The sequence below is a fragment of the Tribolium madens genome, unplaced genomic scaffold (assembly GCF_015345945.1).
Source record: "Tribolium madens isolate multiple individuals breed KSU strain unplaced genomic scaffold, Tmad_KSU_1.1 Scaffold_97;HRSCAF=244;Tcas5.2_LG3a, whole genome shotgun sequence".
NCBI lineage: Eukaryota > Metazoa > Arthropoda > Insecta > Coleoptera > Tenebrionidae > Tribolium > Tribolium madens.
In genome coordinates, this window is record NW_025401069.1 from 4546102 (window position 1) to 4562805 (window position 16704).

At 31.4% G+C, this 16704-nt stretch overlaps 1 protein-coding gene across 1 annotated transcript in view; it reads left to right on the top strand.

Moving 5' to 3' along the window:
- LOC123014807 (calpain-C) overlaps positions 1–16552 on the top strand; it is a 24334-nt gene extending 7782 nt beyond the window's left edge. Inside the window, exons 3-9 of the mRNA XM_044414084.1 lie at positions 4091–4160; positions 10686–10941; positions 14741–14999; positions 15050–15949; positions 15998–16262; positions 16312–16370; positions 16422–16552. Of these exons, the coding sequence (XP_044270019.1) occupies positions 4091–4160; positions 10686–10941; positions 14741–14999; positions 15050–15949; positions 15998–16262; positions 16312–16370; positions 16422–16448 (1836 nt within the window). The 3' untranslated portion in view covers positions 16449–16552. The remainder of the gene's footprint in view (positions 1–4090; positions 4161–10685; positions 10942–14740; positions 15000–15049; positions 15950–15997; positions 16263–16311; positions 16371–16421) is intronic.
- Positions 16553–16704: the final 152 nt, after the last annotated feature.

The window sequence follows — 16704 nt, forward strand, 5'->3', positions numbered from 1 at the left end:
AATAATAATAATAATAATAATAATAATAATAATAATAATAATAATAATAATAATAATAATAATAATAATAATAATAATAATAATAATAATAATAACATTTGCCATTTATCTGACAATTATCAATTAAGTGTATGTTTCACTGTCAAAGTATAAATGTCGTGCCTGCACGTGCAATTACTGGACACATATCATTAGTTGATAGCAACACTATCCCTAATGATCAGCCTCCTTGGCCACGTGGAAAATGGTCAATGCCCAAATTTTTATAATATAAATTTATTTTCACCAGACTATAAGTCTATAGAGGACAATAGAATTGGGCGAGTAGATTAAAGTACATAAAAAAATAATAACAATAATTCATGAAGGAAAGAAAATTAAAAATTAACTACAAACATAACGCAAAGTAAACAAGAAGTTTGTCTACTGTTGTATTCTTTCTGTTTTATTTTTTAAGCATTATTATTTTTAATAAACGCTTCCAAATTTGAAAATATTGTTATTCCAAAATTTAAAATATTTGGTCAAATGGTTTTGAAATTGGGGTAAAAAAAAGAAATTTCCATACCCAAATTCCTAGGGCTAAGGGACACGAGTTCGTTTTATTAATTACTTTCAAAACATCTTTGCACAACACAACCATAATCACCATCCGCTTCTTCAGTAATTTTTCTTCTGTTTACTAGATTGTTGTCATTATTTTTATTTAATTTTCGTTTTAAATTATTTGCTTTTATTTTTTGTTGTGCATTTACATATTTAGTAGTATAATATCCCGGACTTTTTTGATTTACAGTCTTTTTCAAACAATGTAGATATTTACCTTTAGAATTATATGAAATCAAAGTAGCATTCCCCCGCATTTGTTACTTCAAATTTAAATTTATTTAGAAACAGCAAATAGGAAAATAAGCCTCTTCTCTACCTACATACCTTCAAGCAATAAACAATATTTTGTTATGAAGACAATAAGTACTACTTTTGTAAACTTCATCATATCAGTAGCTACCCCCAACGGATAAAAAACCCATAGCAGGTATCCTGTAGGAAAAAAGGGCTTCAAGTTATTCCTAACATTTCCGCATAATAATTAGACTTAATTTTTGGTGAAAAATAGAATTATCTGGTGTAAATACATAGTCTTATTAAATTTATTCATCTTTTACATCAATTCTTAAAATGACCTAATTTTACAGCTTGTACTTTTAGTTGTTTCCTTATAGATGCGAAACATCCCTCGTAAGGTCATAAATCAGATAAAACCGGTGATGGGGGTCTGCTTACGGTAAGCACAGTTTGTTGTGAAAAAGAACTAGGGTTGAGAGAGACAAGACGATTTTCACACTACGAAAGTTAATAATATTTTCCACAAGAGATTTTACAGTTATTAATTATCCGAATGATTTCATTTTTTTTTCTTAAGGTCTTTGGTACATGTAGGAAGGACATTGTTAGTTTCCATATAAATACTATAATTTTATTATAAAAAATAAGTTAAAAAATATATAAAAAATAAGCATTTAAATTAACTACATAACAATGTCCCTAGAAATATCTAAAATGGTTTCATCAAAAAAATAAAAACCAAAAAATTCCTTATAATAGCCGAGAAAAACCTTTTCGAAAAATGCATTGAAATTCCCTATCTTGGCAAATGATAAGTTAAGCCTTAAATTGTCCTCATTTCATTGTCTAATTCTGCTTCATGAAACATCCCTGTACCTATGTATTATTACAATTTTTTTTGTCTAAGATTATGTTTGCAGAAACTAGAAAATTGAGCAAAAGCATTGAAAAGTTTAATTCAATAATTTTAATAATATATATTTCGGTTACCAAAGTGTATCAGAAACTATTTCCACGCACTTTTTTGTGTATGTTGTACCATTCTAATGTTTTTTTATGAAGTGATACAAACATGTACTGAGTGTTGTTTTCGTCAGTTTTGTCTGAATAACATTAAATCTCTTTAGCAATTCTACGACTTGAATTTTTTCAAGGATGAAAGCTTTTGCTTTACGTGTGAATAACCAACGACAGCGTTTACCACATAAAGCCCCTATAACCATAATTTATTCCATAGTAGTAGCTTCTGATTATATGCATTTCGGCCTTTAGATTCCAAAGAAGCGCTGTGTGTTAATCAGTTCCAACAATGCGGGTTATTATAACGTAGAAATTTACTAAATACATTTTAGATTACTAAAGACGATTAATGATTAACTATAAAAGCTTAAGAGTGAATTTAAAAGATAAGTAGAGTTTTGCATCGACTTTCTTAAACGTTCACAACATAGGTAGGTATTAAAGAAACAGGATAAAGTATGGTAATGATAATCTAATTAAATCAGATAGGTAATTGTTTCAGCAATAGTTAATTCAAGACACTTGACAAGGTCAAAATATAAAACATTTTGTGCTTATTAATGCCTCAGCGTTTTGCGTTTGAAATTTTGCCAAAAAGTACTTTCAATTTTTAAAGTATGGATTTAAAGCATTTAAAAAGTATTTATCTAGACTCACACAATTCACTAGACACATTGCATGTATGTATTATAATCAGGCAACTAGGTCAGATGGAAAACAAACACTTGCTAATTCCTGAAATTGTTTTTCCGAGCGACAACTTTCTTTCTCGATTTTTCCTCGTAGGCAATACCATTCCCAATAAAGAACCAGAAAGAATAAAATTATGAAAGTAACGATGTTATCGGTCTAATAAAATTTGCAAAAACGTTCACACATAAAACAAATTTTATCACTTGACGCATGTAAATTTACACAGATAAGAACTAGAGATACTAGAATGCGGTTTCTAGTAATTATCGGAATCTAGATCACAACGACCTTTCTTGTCCATTTCAAAAAATTCAAACAATAATACATTGCGTACATGATAAACAATCAAACGCGACCATAAATTTGTTTTGAAAAATATAAAGTATCATTTCCATATGTCCTAGGGCGAGGTCGCTTGTTTACCGCGATTGAAAATGTAAACAAAAATCGAACACATTCCTAGAGTTGGTGTCACCATTTTAGTACTAAGGTTGACAATGAAAATTAATTATTTACCACCGATTTAAATGTTTCAAGTGGGACTGAAGTTTACATTGTCAAAACAGGTGTAAAACCGCTATTAGCATAACACTCCAATAACATTTAGTCACCATTCGGTTACATAATTGTCTAGTTTACAAATTCAATTTTTTTGAACTCCTACAAAAGGTTGATTGCAGAAAAAAATGCTGATTTTCTGAAAGTTGTAAATTTGAAGCAATCTCTTCAATAACAATAAACTCTAAACGCTCTCCAAGAGAATGCGGCCTATAACTCGGCTATTAACAGCGAGCAAGTTAAAGTAGTGGAAGTAAATTTATTCGTTTTATTTTTCCTGTAGGTTCTCGTTTAAAGTTATTTGCAGTGTCAGTAGATAATAACCAGTGGAGAGTTTTGCTCATCTTATTTTAATCCTGGCGATCACAGCATGAAACAGAATCAAACTTAATTCCCTTCTTGAATTTCAAAGCGCTAAACACGAGTAAGAATTAGATTTATTTCAGTTTGCGAAAGTTCAAGATCATCAAGTGTTAATAAATCAGGCAATATTTTTGCAAAATACATCAAACCCCCATTTCCAATAATATTTTGTGAGCTTAGTCGTAGATCTGCTGCAAGTATCGTGGGTTTTCAAGCGTGGGCAAGAACGGACGTTCACTTTTAACACTATCATAAAAACTTCTACCTCTACAGAAGGTCTTTTTATTGTATTATTCTTGTGAATGACGACGTAATGACTGTTTGAAATACGATTCGTTTGACCACTTCGCATCAACGAATTCGGAATTCATCCTAGCGAAATCCATAGCGTGAAACGCGAGGTTACTGCCCTCAGTCAGCGTCGAAATCACCATAAATACACCCAAATTATTAACACGCTCACGTGCCAAACGGAATGCGAGCTTTTCTGTATGCCCCACGTAACGCATGTGGGTGCAACGAGAAACAATACATTATGAATACAATTATCCAACCTTAATGCAACATATTTTAGTCATCCCACTAACGATTTACACTGGAATGATTTCAGGATCTCTGCGCCAGGCCGGGATTCGTCCAGGATGGACCCCTCCAGTTTGATATCATCCCAGGAAAAATGGGTAAGTGAAAGACCTATCAAGGGCAAGGTCGCGATGATAAACACATAATTATAAAGGCTCTGATGCAACCTTGGCTATTGTGAGTGAAAGTCTTTGTGCTGTGTATTATTATTATTTATGAAGAGGATAAGAATCATTTCGACAAACTTTACACTTCTTATAACTTATAATAAAAGTAAACAAACCACTGATAATTTTATACATGAACAAAGAAAGTTCTCTTAATAAAAAAATAATCGTTTTATTGTTTAATAAAGTTTGTTGCAAGGTGAGTCTATTTAAGCAGTGCTTTTGAAAGGTCTTGACATTTGTAAAGTGCAACCACCCACAAACAATTAAATTTCATTTTCCAATTTTTAACAGACACGAATCGCTTTTCACTTTGAAGCAAAAAATTTAGCTTTCCTCGCAGCACATCCCATAATGATGCTCTGCCAAAAAAATTTGGAACAGCAATCAGTATAACTTTCATTAAATTGCTAGATATGTTTATGCCGCGGAGAAAGTTTTGCAACTAATTATAATATGAGATCGTTAATTACAGTTTTATACTAATGTCAGCGTATTATTTTTTGACGAGGAATTCAAGTTTATCTAATTAAAATAAGCATGACTAAATAAATTATTCACCAGTTATTGACTAAATATGGAAATCGCGGTCGTGAAAAAATCAAACAACTGTTAAAACTTTTCATGAATAATAACTTTCAAGAACAGGAAATACAATTTACATGTTATGCTAGTCATATTTTTATTGTTAAACGGTTTGTTTTCTTAACAAATACGATATTGTGATAACATTTCCTTTGTTTATAAGTCGGTGCTATTATTATCCATTCAAAATTTATCTAAAAACAGCTAAATCTCTTTATCGGAATTGACTGAAAGAGAGCCGCTCATTACACACCAAGGCCGAATTTATTTTATTTTGTTTTCGAGCTGTGCTAATTATTGGGATGTGAGATAATGGCGTATAAATTACTTCAGGTAAAGTTTTTTCAATTGTCAGTTGTTATATGAGCAGAAATCTAACATTTGTAAGAATATCCGCAATGTTACTATTATTACCTTCACCCACATTCTTTCGAGTGAGCTTCCGGAAATCCAATTTTTCGACAGTTAACATGGTACTCATATAAATTACAGAAGATTACCTTAGGTGTTGTTGTACAGATGTTCACGTTCTTTCCTCATCAAGGTTTTTTGACGAATAAATTGTTTACGCTGTCAGGCATACATTAAAATACGAAAATGGGTGCGAGAGTTTTAATCATGATGGACGCTATATCCTATTTAATCTAAATTTAAAGGTTTATATCTTTGGGAAACTACATACTTTACGCTATAATAAACTGATAAAACTGTAAAACTAATAAAGCAATCAGCATATTTAAGGTTTTAATTGATTAAAAACCTATTCTCTAAAACCCATTATGCATTTCATTTATTTAATTTGTTCCGTTAAACTTGTAGACTTGGAAGTTTAATACAGGTAATAAAGTCATTTCTTCGTCGTTTTCTATTGTCTTTAAACCTTTGTTCCAATGTTTTTAAATTTGGTTTTCATTTGGTCAATTGGTATTTTTCTGTTTTAAGACTTTTAAGTCTGTAACAATTAATAAATAAATCAAATGTGATATTGATAAAATTACACGATGCGACCAATGAAAGTGTAGAAAGTCGTTTTTAACGCTCTAGGCTGTGACAACATAATTTTTTTTTTTTTTACTACTACATATGTTTATTTTTCTGACATATTTTATACCATAAAAATAAAAAATGTAGCAAAACTATTCGAAATTGGTTATTAGTTTTCCAAGTTTTTATTATGATAATCCCCGAGGTAATGGGAACAGCAGATGTCTTTCATTTTTTTTTCCTGAATTTCTTGATTAGTTTATTAGGAATTTATAAGCTATTTTTGGACAAGGTATTTTTATTAATTATAACGAATTTTCAAGCAAAAGTTTCAATGATTTTAATTCATTTTCAAAGTGCCAAAAAAATTAAAAAGGAAAATGATATTAGAAAATTCAAAAGAGAAGAATGCTAGTCCAAATAAATATGATTTTGGAAAATTTCCAATGTAGTTCCAAAATTCATTTGTTATTTCACAATGACACTCATAAGAAAGCAAAAGAAATTTAATTTTTTTTTATAAGTAGGTACATATTTTGAAATTTTATTTGAAAACTGATTATTGACATTAAAATAACAAATCAAATCTTCATTTTTCGATGAAATCTTCCTATGAGACACCTTGTATATACTCGTACAAAAGATATACTATATAAAAGATACAACTATAATAGTACATTATACATAAAGGGAGAGAAATGCAGGTTTATTCCTGAGGTGCCATTTATAGCCAAAGGGCAAAGCCCGAGGGCTATAAATATCAAAGGAATAATAGCATTTCTCTCCAGTGTTGTATATACTATTTTTTACACGACTTGAGTTAAAAAAAAAACAAAGAAATTGGCCGTATTTATTTAATGAAATTAAAAAATTAATATAAAGCTTACATTCTATGAAATTACACCATGGTAATAATAAAAATGTTTGTTTACAATGAGCCTATAATGAATGGGACAATGGGAATGACTTAGTAACGGGAGCAAATATCGAGAGATCAAGATAATTTGTAAGTGAGTCATCCATAGATCCGAAAACGTATGTCGATGAAAGTCGAAAAGTAAAATGGCATGATCAAAAAGATGATGATTTTAATAACTCAATTTATGATTTACCTTAAAAAAAGAACGGTCCTATTGTTATACGAGTACGTTGGCGACTAATTCCAGCCCATTTTGCCGTTTTACCTTACAACTTATCATTTTATTTGACGTTTCATGTGCAGTTAGTTCAAAAATAGACAAAAACATACGTTTTCAGATCCAAAGATGACTCGATTACAAATTATCTTGATGATCTCTCGATATTTGCTCCCGTCGTTAAGATCATTTCTCTCCCTCGGAAGAGAGTTTTGACTTCTGTCACAATATTATTATAACTACTATTAAAAGAGAATACATAAATTTATTAACAAATTACAAGTACGTTAATACAAGAATAATAAAAATTTGGCTAAAGTTCGTTTGTGACTCCTTTTTAATGTTTATTTTTATGGTGTTGTCAATAAAACTTTGTATACAATGCGTGAATAAATAATATTATAGTTTCCCCAGAAAAGATGACATTAATTAATTTTCTCCACAGATAGTTTTACTTTTTCTGGTCGGTAACTACGTTTTAAATTTCCTGTTACTGTGAATTCCAGCGCTCTGATCAAGAAGTTAGCTAAGATTTTATTACACAATTTTAACAACCTAATGAATGCTTCGGATTATTCCTATTACCTTTTTTGACATTTCCACCCATAAATTAGCGGCAATTAAATGAGATTGCTTAACAGAATTAAGCGCAATTCTATTTTGCCTCGGTATATTAATAAAGATTTCAGCGTTTCATAATCTCAGCCGCCTTTATCCTGCCTTGGCAAAATCGGTCAAATGCGACAAAATTAGTATTCTTTCCGCGAGAAAACTATTCACATATTATGGTCGCAGCTATTTCACATCCGTCAAGTCAAATACGAACAATTTCCGGTAATTTCAGTAATGGAATGCTAATTCATAAATAATAATTGTTTACACATCAGCCACACGTAACTTGTATCTTTTCAGTGAAAGTAAGATGATTTTTGCTGCTTTGGGAAACAAATTTCACATTTTTAATTTAATATGCCTTCGGTGAAACTATTCACGCTTATTTGAAGATGAATATGCACACAAGCGTACGTGTGGAAAACAAACGGTGCGTTTATACACTTCTGTGAAAGCTGGAGATTTACGGTGTAGTCACTGAATTCACAATTTCCATCTGAAATTTTTAAGAATTCGGAAAATGTGGGCCATTTGGCGACAAGTTGATTAGAATGACCCAATTTGCTGATGATTTTCTTCTCAGTGCACGTGCGACTCCAAAGAGAGAAAATATTGATTGCCTGGCCTTGTATGGATATCAAGCATTATTACCAGCATAATATGTAACCTACTCCTTGAAAATAAGACGAAGCAAGATATTAGTAATGAATAATTATATCGTATGCGCAAGGAGATGAAAAAAAGTAATTACATAGGGCATCTATCTTGTCGTTGGAATGAAATTAAACTAGTTTCTTAGAACTAAACAGTATTCTGCTAACTTCAGGGCAATTATTGTTTTGTTGGTGCAATAAAGTGAGTCAAGGTGCGTCCATCTTGATCAAATCGGTTCACTTTTCCACGAGAAAATTCTTTGCACTTTAACAATTTTATTATTGGACAGGTTAGGCTAGATTAAGCAATGTGAAATTGAAAACGGACACTGTGTTATATTTGTGGTATAATTATGACGGCGTCGGTTTTATTTTCAATTTATAGAACGTAACGAAGGTAATTTGATTCAATTGAGATTACGCTTGAAGGAACTTGAACATGTATACAGCGAAAGTGTTTTTGTTTTCTATCATTATATCCAATTCAAATAAATACATAGAATTCTTCTAAAAAATTAACTATTTGTTAGCGAAAATGACGAAAGATTATCTCGTGAGAATTGTGGAATCATGAAAAATGGATGACTGTTTCAGTTTCAAGTAAAATCCCTAAAAGGGTTTGGAGGTATCTACCACAGTAAAGGTATACCAATTTTCTTTCTCTACTGTTATTATTGTTCTTACCTTATTCTTTTTTTTAATATTTATATCACTTATTTTACTTTCCTTTGAGAGAACTGCAAATTTTCGAAATAAAAAATTACTAAATCAATACTACAATATTGGCAATATTACATTTTATAAAAAATTGCTCTTGAAATCTGCTTATTTTTTTACGATTGCTGTTGGAAGATTGATGTTTTGCAGTAGTCCACTTTGTTTCTAGTTGCTACTGTAACATATAAAAAAGGAAAATATGGCACAAACATTATTGCAAAATGTGAAGCAATGTAGGTTTGGATTTTTTAATTTTTTTTAACTCATCATCCTTACATACGAGTTCGTTTCATTGAATTTAAAACTGTTGCTACTTTTTACATTTGGATCCTAATTGGTAACTTTCAAAATTAAACGTACAAAAATGCAATGTGATTATACTGCCGAAAGCTTACTCGTATTTCCTTCATCATAATAAGTTAATTTGGGTGAAAGGAATTTATTTTAAAGTGATGTAATTATAGGAACAACTAATTGGAAGAAAATATTTGTCCTTTCAAAATTCTACAGCGGAAAAAAAAACATTCACTGCTTAATTTGTGACATTTTCTGGTCAACCAGTTTTTAATTGCAAAAATTTGGTCACTTAATATTTTTCTGATTATAGGTAATCTACCTAAACAGTTTATTTCGACGAAATAAGTTTGTATTTGAAAACTAAATAACGTGAAAAAAGCACTACCTATTAAATTTAGAATATTTAAAAATTTGTTTTCTTTAAGTACAATGTTAAATTTGTATTTTGGTAAATCATTTATTTACAAAATAAAACATACATTCTCGACAAAATGTGTTTTGATCATTCTATAGACAAGATTTTTGTCTTTTGACACCAAGGTGGCGTTTTATGATTTTCCCCTGCTATCTAAAAAAAACGCTGCGGGTTTCACTTTAGACTTTAATTTGATTGAAAAATCTTGAGAAATTGGTTAATACTGATTTGCATTCATTCACCAGCATAATTTCAATTTTTACCATTTCATTTTTTTTCGTAACAAGTACCGTTTTCGAGATATAACCAAAAAACCTTTTTGGTGGCTTCGGAGGACCGCGGACTTTTACTATATTTACTTCCTAACTAGTCCAAACATAGCCCTAAAACGAAAAATCTTGTTGCAAACCACGTATAGTAGTTCAACCCCTTTTTAAGGCTGGATTGACTGGATTACAATGACTATTACATTATTAAATTTTACGAATTTCTTTAAATCAAAGCTTAAATTTTCGTAAGACAAAAGAGTTTATTTATTTATTATTTCCCAATTAATTTATTGATTTATCTTTTCGAATAACTCACAACTACAAACAGATTATAAATTATAGGTAAGAAGTGTTGTAAAATGCAAATTTCACTGAAATACAAAAAAAAACAAATTTTTACAACTTGAGTCGTAGTGTATATTAGGTATGTTAATTACATTAAACACATTATAACTATGATTTAAGATATATCTCCCTGTAGAAATTAATTTTAGTGTCCGTTTAAGTTTTTCAAGTTGTTGAACCTGTATAAGTATCTACAGTTAACTATTATTGTTAACACCTCTAATGATGGCAAATACATGATATTTATATTCCGAAAATCGAACAATAGTCTTATGAATCACTTTTTTATAAGATCAGATGATGAATCGGTAACAGTAAAAGCCTACGAAACGATTATTTACTTCAATCCAATTTCAAATATAGAACTGGTCATTAAGTTACCTGTTTAACACCTACCCGGTCATAAACAGCACTAAGATAAGCTTCGTTTCTTCTTTTTACAGGTGACAGATGGCTCGTCTCCTGTTTGGGTGTTTTATATTTAAATAAAGGACTCTTCTACCGAGTCGTACCAGCAGACCAGTCTTTTAATGGAGATCAATACGCTGGAGTTTTTCGATTTCGACTTTGGTGGTGCGGCGAATGGACTGAAGTTTTGGTGGATGACCGTTTGCCCACTGTCCATGGGCGACTGGCTTTCCTGCAGTCGCAAAATTCGGACTATTTTTGGCCCGGACTGCTTGAGAAAGCTTACGCAAAGTAAGTGTTTAATTAAAGAAAAAAGCAATTTTGGAGTCAGCTGTCTGCTGTAAATTTGTGATTAAAGTTTTAACGAAGGTGAATGACATTATTTTGAAGCTATAAACCCAACAACGATCTTATTCATACAAAACTTCACTAGGAAACAATTTGTTTTCAAACGATTAATATCAATTATGCTTGCATAATTCTATGCATATGGCTGGTATGGCTTAATTTTCCTGTGGAACTGGTTGATATAGTAAAAGTAAAAGTTAATAAAGTTATTTACAATACATCTGCTTGTGTGAAAAGAGAAACAATCCTGTGTTTATTCAGTTTATTTGTCTTATCATTAATAAAGTTACAAAGGGTTCTTAATTTATTTTTAAATAACGTTTTTGCAGGAAGATGCATTAAAAACAAGATTCGAGTATCTCACATTAATTACTGGCAGCACATGTGCTTGTGCTGCTTATACATAACGGGCTTTCAAACTGTATCTAATCCTGAATAAGAGAAAACTAGAGCATCTCAAATGAAGATGCAGCAGGTATTACAATGACGCATGATGTAAAACCGTTATTTATTATTATTTGAGTAGTTGCTTTTATAATTATTATGTCACTGTGTCACAATTAATGAAACAATGAGTTGTAAAGTCATACAAACAAATAACTGGAAATATTTAGTGCACGAGCACCGAAGTAATTGACTGAATCCAATTGAAAAATTATAGTGTATTATTATTATAGTATGTATTTATAAATAAATATAAAATAATGTTTTGTTTTAAAGCCAGTAAATGTAACGACTGGTAAAAATAATGGGTGTACCTAACTTGAGCACAATATGTGAAAAAAACATTTTGAATTTATAAGTTTAACTGAATAAAAAAAGTGAGAAATTGAATGATGGCTGAAATAACCAATTTATTTTATGTTTTTTTTTTCTTTTATTGATGGTATATGCGTTGTATTTTGATAAACGCTATGAGGGCAATATCAAATTACTATATAGTGAGCGGCAAAATTATGAAGTAATCTGAAAATAAGTATTTTGTTTTGACAAAAATGCTCGAACAGGTCATTTTTCTTTTTAAAAAATACACAATTCTCAACTTGATTTAATAGTATATTATAATACTAGTTTATAAGCAAGCTTTTAAACCACGCACGACGGGTCGTGAGTGTTTTAAAGGCGCTTATAAACGAGTGTTATACGCTATTTTTATTATACCTGCCCATTTACGATCTTTTATCAGCATTGAAAATATGTGAATTTACACAATAAAATTATCAAAGGTTTGTGAATAATTGGTTCAGACATTTCACTATTTCTTATGTGCATTATGATGCAGGTATAATACAAAATTGTTTTTTGTTGATATTATTTCACTTTTTAAATGATTACGAGTATTTTTTCGAAAACTTTTATGCAATTTTTAATATTTTGGTGTTGCCATTTCGACAATTAAAAGAGCTATCAAACTGGCTTAAAAAATAGAGGTTTCCATTAAAATAAAATCGATGACGTCATTACTCAAAAACCCAAAAGTGTAAAATTTTAAATCACGTTGACAATTGTGTATTTTTTAAAAAGAAAATTGACCTGTTCAAGCATTTTTGCCAAAACAAAATATTCTCATTTCAATAGGATTATTCTTAATTTTGCCGCTCACTGTATACAGGATGTATCAGAATTACGTGTGTTAATTTTAACATCGAACACATCTCGATGAATAATACCTTTTTTTTATTTGTAATTTTTCAAAAAAAGCTTTCAAATTTGATTTGAAATTTGGAAAAGATAACCTATCAAAACGTATACATACTCGCCTTGTCTTTTAAACATCAATTACTAAATATACAGGAGGTGGTCAAAAAATTCACAAAACAAACTGACAATTTGATCCCTAATGTTATTTGAAAAAATGAGGTAAACTTTTTACTTTAGAACTTAGTACTTTAGAAAACCTTACAGGCTACGGAAGCGCAAGCCTCCTACGGATTCAGCGGTAAGCCGACCCGACCTGCGGTCTATTTTTCAACAAACAGGAAGATATCTAAATTATTCCTAATTGGCTTTTGTTCAAAGTTCTCCTTAAATAGTTGTTCGAGTAACCTTGTAGCTTTCCACCATGAAAAGATTTCTCCTTCACTATTTCATATTGAACGATTTTGCAAGAAAACAAAAAAGGGAAGATCAAAAATAAATAAAACATGAAACAAGAAATTACTTAAACGTGGAGTAATAAAAGTTGTTAAACTGTTCTGAACAGACTTAGAGATTTGGATTTTTGTCACTTTATTGTTTTAGGTATATTTAAAACGTTAGTGACAGATTTAGATTTTGAACGGTAGGTCACAAATTTCATCCCCATCATCAATGCAAAAACGATATAAAGAAAAATGCACCGAAAATATACTCGTAGACAAACATTATTTTAGCATTAATGATACTCTGCCAACATATTTATCGGTAATAAAATTATGTATACAGAATCCCGTATCTCCCGCAAATATTTAACTAACGGTGAGTGTAGACAATAAAAAAAGCATATGCTAATGAAAGCAAGAAGAAAAATAAGTGAATCGTTCGATACCATCAAGCTAACATAAAAATATTACTCGCAACTTTAACAGTTTCCCTTTTTATCACAGACATTTATCTTAACCACTTCTCGTAGCTGTATATTAATAATACTCGTTTATGCGTAACAGAAATTTTTATTTTATCTTTTCACATAACTCAAGTTTTAGTTTTTATCAACGTTCAAAAATTAGGTAACTTGAGGTTTATTCAACGTGGACTTGAACCAATCTTTTGCTATAAAGAAAAAGTGTTTGTGGCTCACCGCAATGCATCGAAAAAACATAACCTGAAGGTTGGCCGTTTTGTTCGAGAACGGTTTAATTAAAATGCAGCCAAACCGCTAAACTGCTAGACTGAATTTGGCTTTTTTATTAATCAGATTGCTGTTATTAGACCGAACGGTAAATGTAATTTACAAAAGATAGAAGTTGATTAAAACTGCGCAACTGGACTAAAAGCAAAAATTCTAAAGCCTTCCAGGACTTTCTTCATTGTTGACAACATTGTATTATGGTTATGAAAAATGCCATAGGTGTTATGGTAATACGTCTTTTTAATACTTAACACTTTTGTTTTTTTATATTAGTACCTCATTATCAAAACTATCCAAATGGTTTTGACTGCAACTTTAACTCTAGTCATGTTGAAAAAGATAAAATCTTTTCTGAAAGATTTAATTTCTCGTCTAGATTCTAATCATTTTTTAAAGCAGTTCCAACATACATAAAATAAAAACATTAAAAATGCAAATTTGACAATAACAATTGCAATAGATATTATTAAAAAATGACGCTTGACATAATGTAGAGCGACATCACAATGTTTAGATTCTTGTATAAAATCATAGCAACTTTCTAAATCACCTGTTATACGAGACAAGCCCAATATTATCCAATTCTCCTGTACTGATAACACTATTTATATTTCCTACTTGGTTTACAAACTAGAACATTGCGAATTTCTACATAATTGTATGTAATACATCATACAATCCTGAAACTGAAAATTACAAAGTGTTAACCTTTTATTTAGTACTCAAAATTATTTCATGTTTTAACGGTAAATTGTATGTGATTGTAAACTATGCCTTACATTACCTTTCGTGAGCATTGGTACTGTTCAAGGTATTGCTAATAGCATTTTCCCATGAACCGGAACTTAATTAAGCATTCTATTCTAATAACATTGTTTCTTACAGTATTTAAAACATTACTATTCTGTGCAGATTACACGGGTCTTACGAAGCCTTAAAGTACGGTTCACTCCTCGATGGTTTAGCAGATCTGACCGGGGGAATCACCGAAAGCATTCCAATTAGACAAGATGCCACCACATGTGCCAGACTTTTACACAAACTTTTAGACATGACATCAATAATCACCTGTACTGTACAACCCCCCAACTTCCAGATGAGATCAAGTGTTGAGAAACTACCAAATGGAATACAACTAGGGACAAATTATCGAGTATATCTAGTAGAAAGGGTTAGTTGAGTTATTTTTAACCCGATTATTTTTAATTGTAATTGTCATAGGCCGAAACGTATAGTGGTGAAGCCGTTCAGTTGGTAAAACTGCGCAACGCCTTAGGCCCCGCGTCGGATTATGTAGGTCCCTGGTCGATAGACTCCCCCGAGTGGTCGGAAGTGTCACCAAACACCCTCGAAAGGCTCCATTCCGAGCTTTCCGAAGGCGAATTCTGGATGTCTTATGCCGACTTTATCAAAACCTTCACACACATGGAAGTAATTCACTTGGACAGCGACACCAGCAGAGACGAACCCAGTCTACACAACAAAAACACATGGCAGATGAGGCTATATCAAGGGAATTGGCTCAAAGGGGTCTCAGCTGGGGGCTGCAGGAACAACCCTGAAACCTTCCATATAAACCCACAACTCCACCTCCTTCTCAGCGAAATGGAAGAAGTCGTGGTATCGCTCAACCAACATAGCATAATGGAACCCAAAGTCGTAGGTTTTACGGCGTATTCAATACCAAAAAGTAACACAGAGACGATCGGGAAATCGTTCTTCAAAGCCAACAAGTCTTTGTTCAATTCACAATACACCAACAGTCGGCAAGTCAGCTACAGGTGTTACTTGGAACAAGGGGGGTATTTGATCATACCCACCATATTTGAGCCCGGACAAGAATCTGGTTTTACTCTAAGGGTTTACTCAAGCAAACCTTTGAAACTGAAACTACTAGACACTGTACCTCTTCTGCTCAAATCGGCAATAGTCAAAGCACCGCCTTTGCTCGATGGCAAAAGTTTCAGTCAATACGAAGCTGTCTTTCTGCAACTTGCGGACGAACACAGGACTGTCAATGCCTTCGAGCTTCAGGAATTATTAGATGCTTGTTTACCAAACGATTACATCAAAAGTTGTGCCTCGATTGAAGTTTGTAGACAAGTCATACTCACGTTTGATGTAAGTAGAGATTAATAACACGAAATGTGGTTGATCTGGGTTTTTCAGACGTCTGGAACAGGAAGATTGAAGTTCAGTGATTTCAAGGATTTGATGTGTAGTTTGAAATTCTGGCAAACTTCGTTCAAAAACCACACGAAGGAAAAGACGGGCATATTGAAAGCTGAGAGGTTTCGGGATGCTTTACAAGCTGTTGGCTTTCAGTTAAGCAGTGACGTTTTGGCTACGCTTATATTGAGATACATGAGGAAAGATGGAACTTTACGCTTTGGAGATTTTGTTTCTGCCATATTACATTTGACTGTTGCTTTCAGTAAGTTTGGATGTTTAGTTAATTTCAGGGCTTAAGTAATTTGTTTCAGATATTTTTAAAATGAAAGATCCATTACAAAATGGTAGCATCAAATTAAGTCTAGCAGAGGTAAGCAATTTCAATGAAACCAAATAATTTGATTAATTTTCTTATTTTCAGTGGCTGAAATCATCTTTATCTTGCTGATTTTTCGTTGCTTCATACATGTACATAAAATATATATACTATGTATATTATAAATTAATTTTATGTATTTTGTAAGATAGTTTTAATAAAAAAATATAAACAAACTTGAATATTTTTTTGAACCTAAGTTTTGCTCATTTTTTGGATCAATTAATTCAAATTTGTCTCCCATAAAAGAGACATTATTAAAAAGTTACTTTCCGATAAGTAACAAATTACATTTCCAGCCCCCATGTTTCCTGCGAATATTAAATTT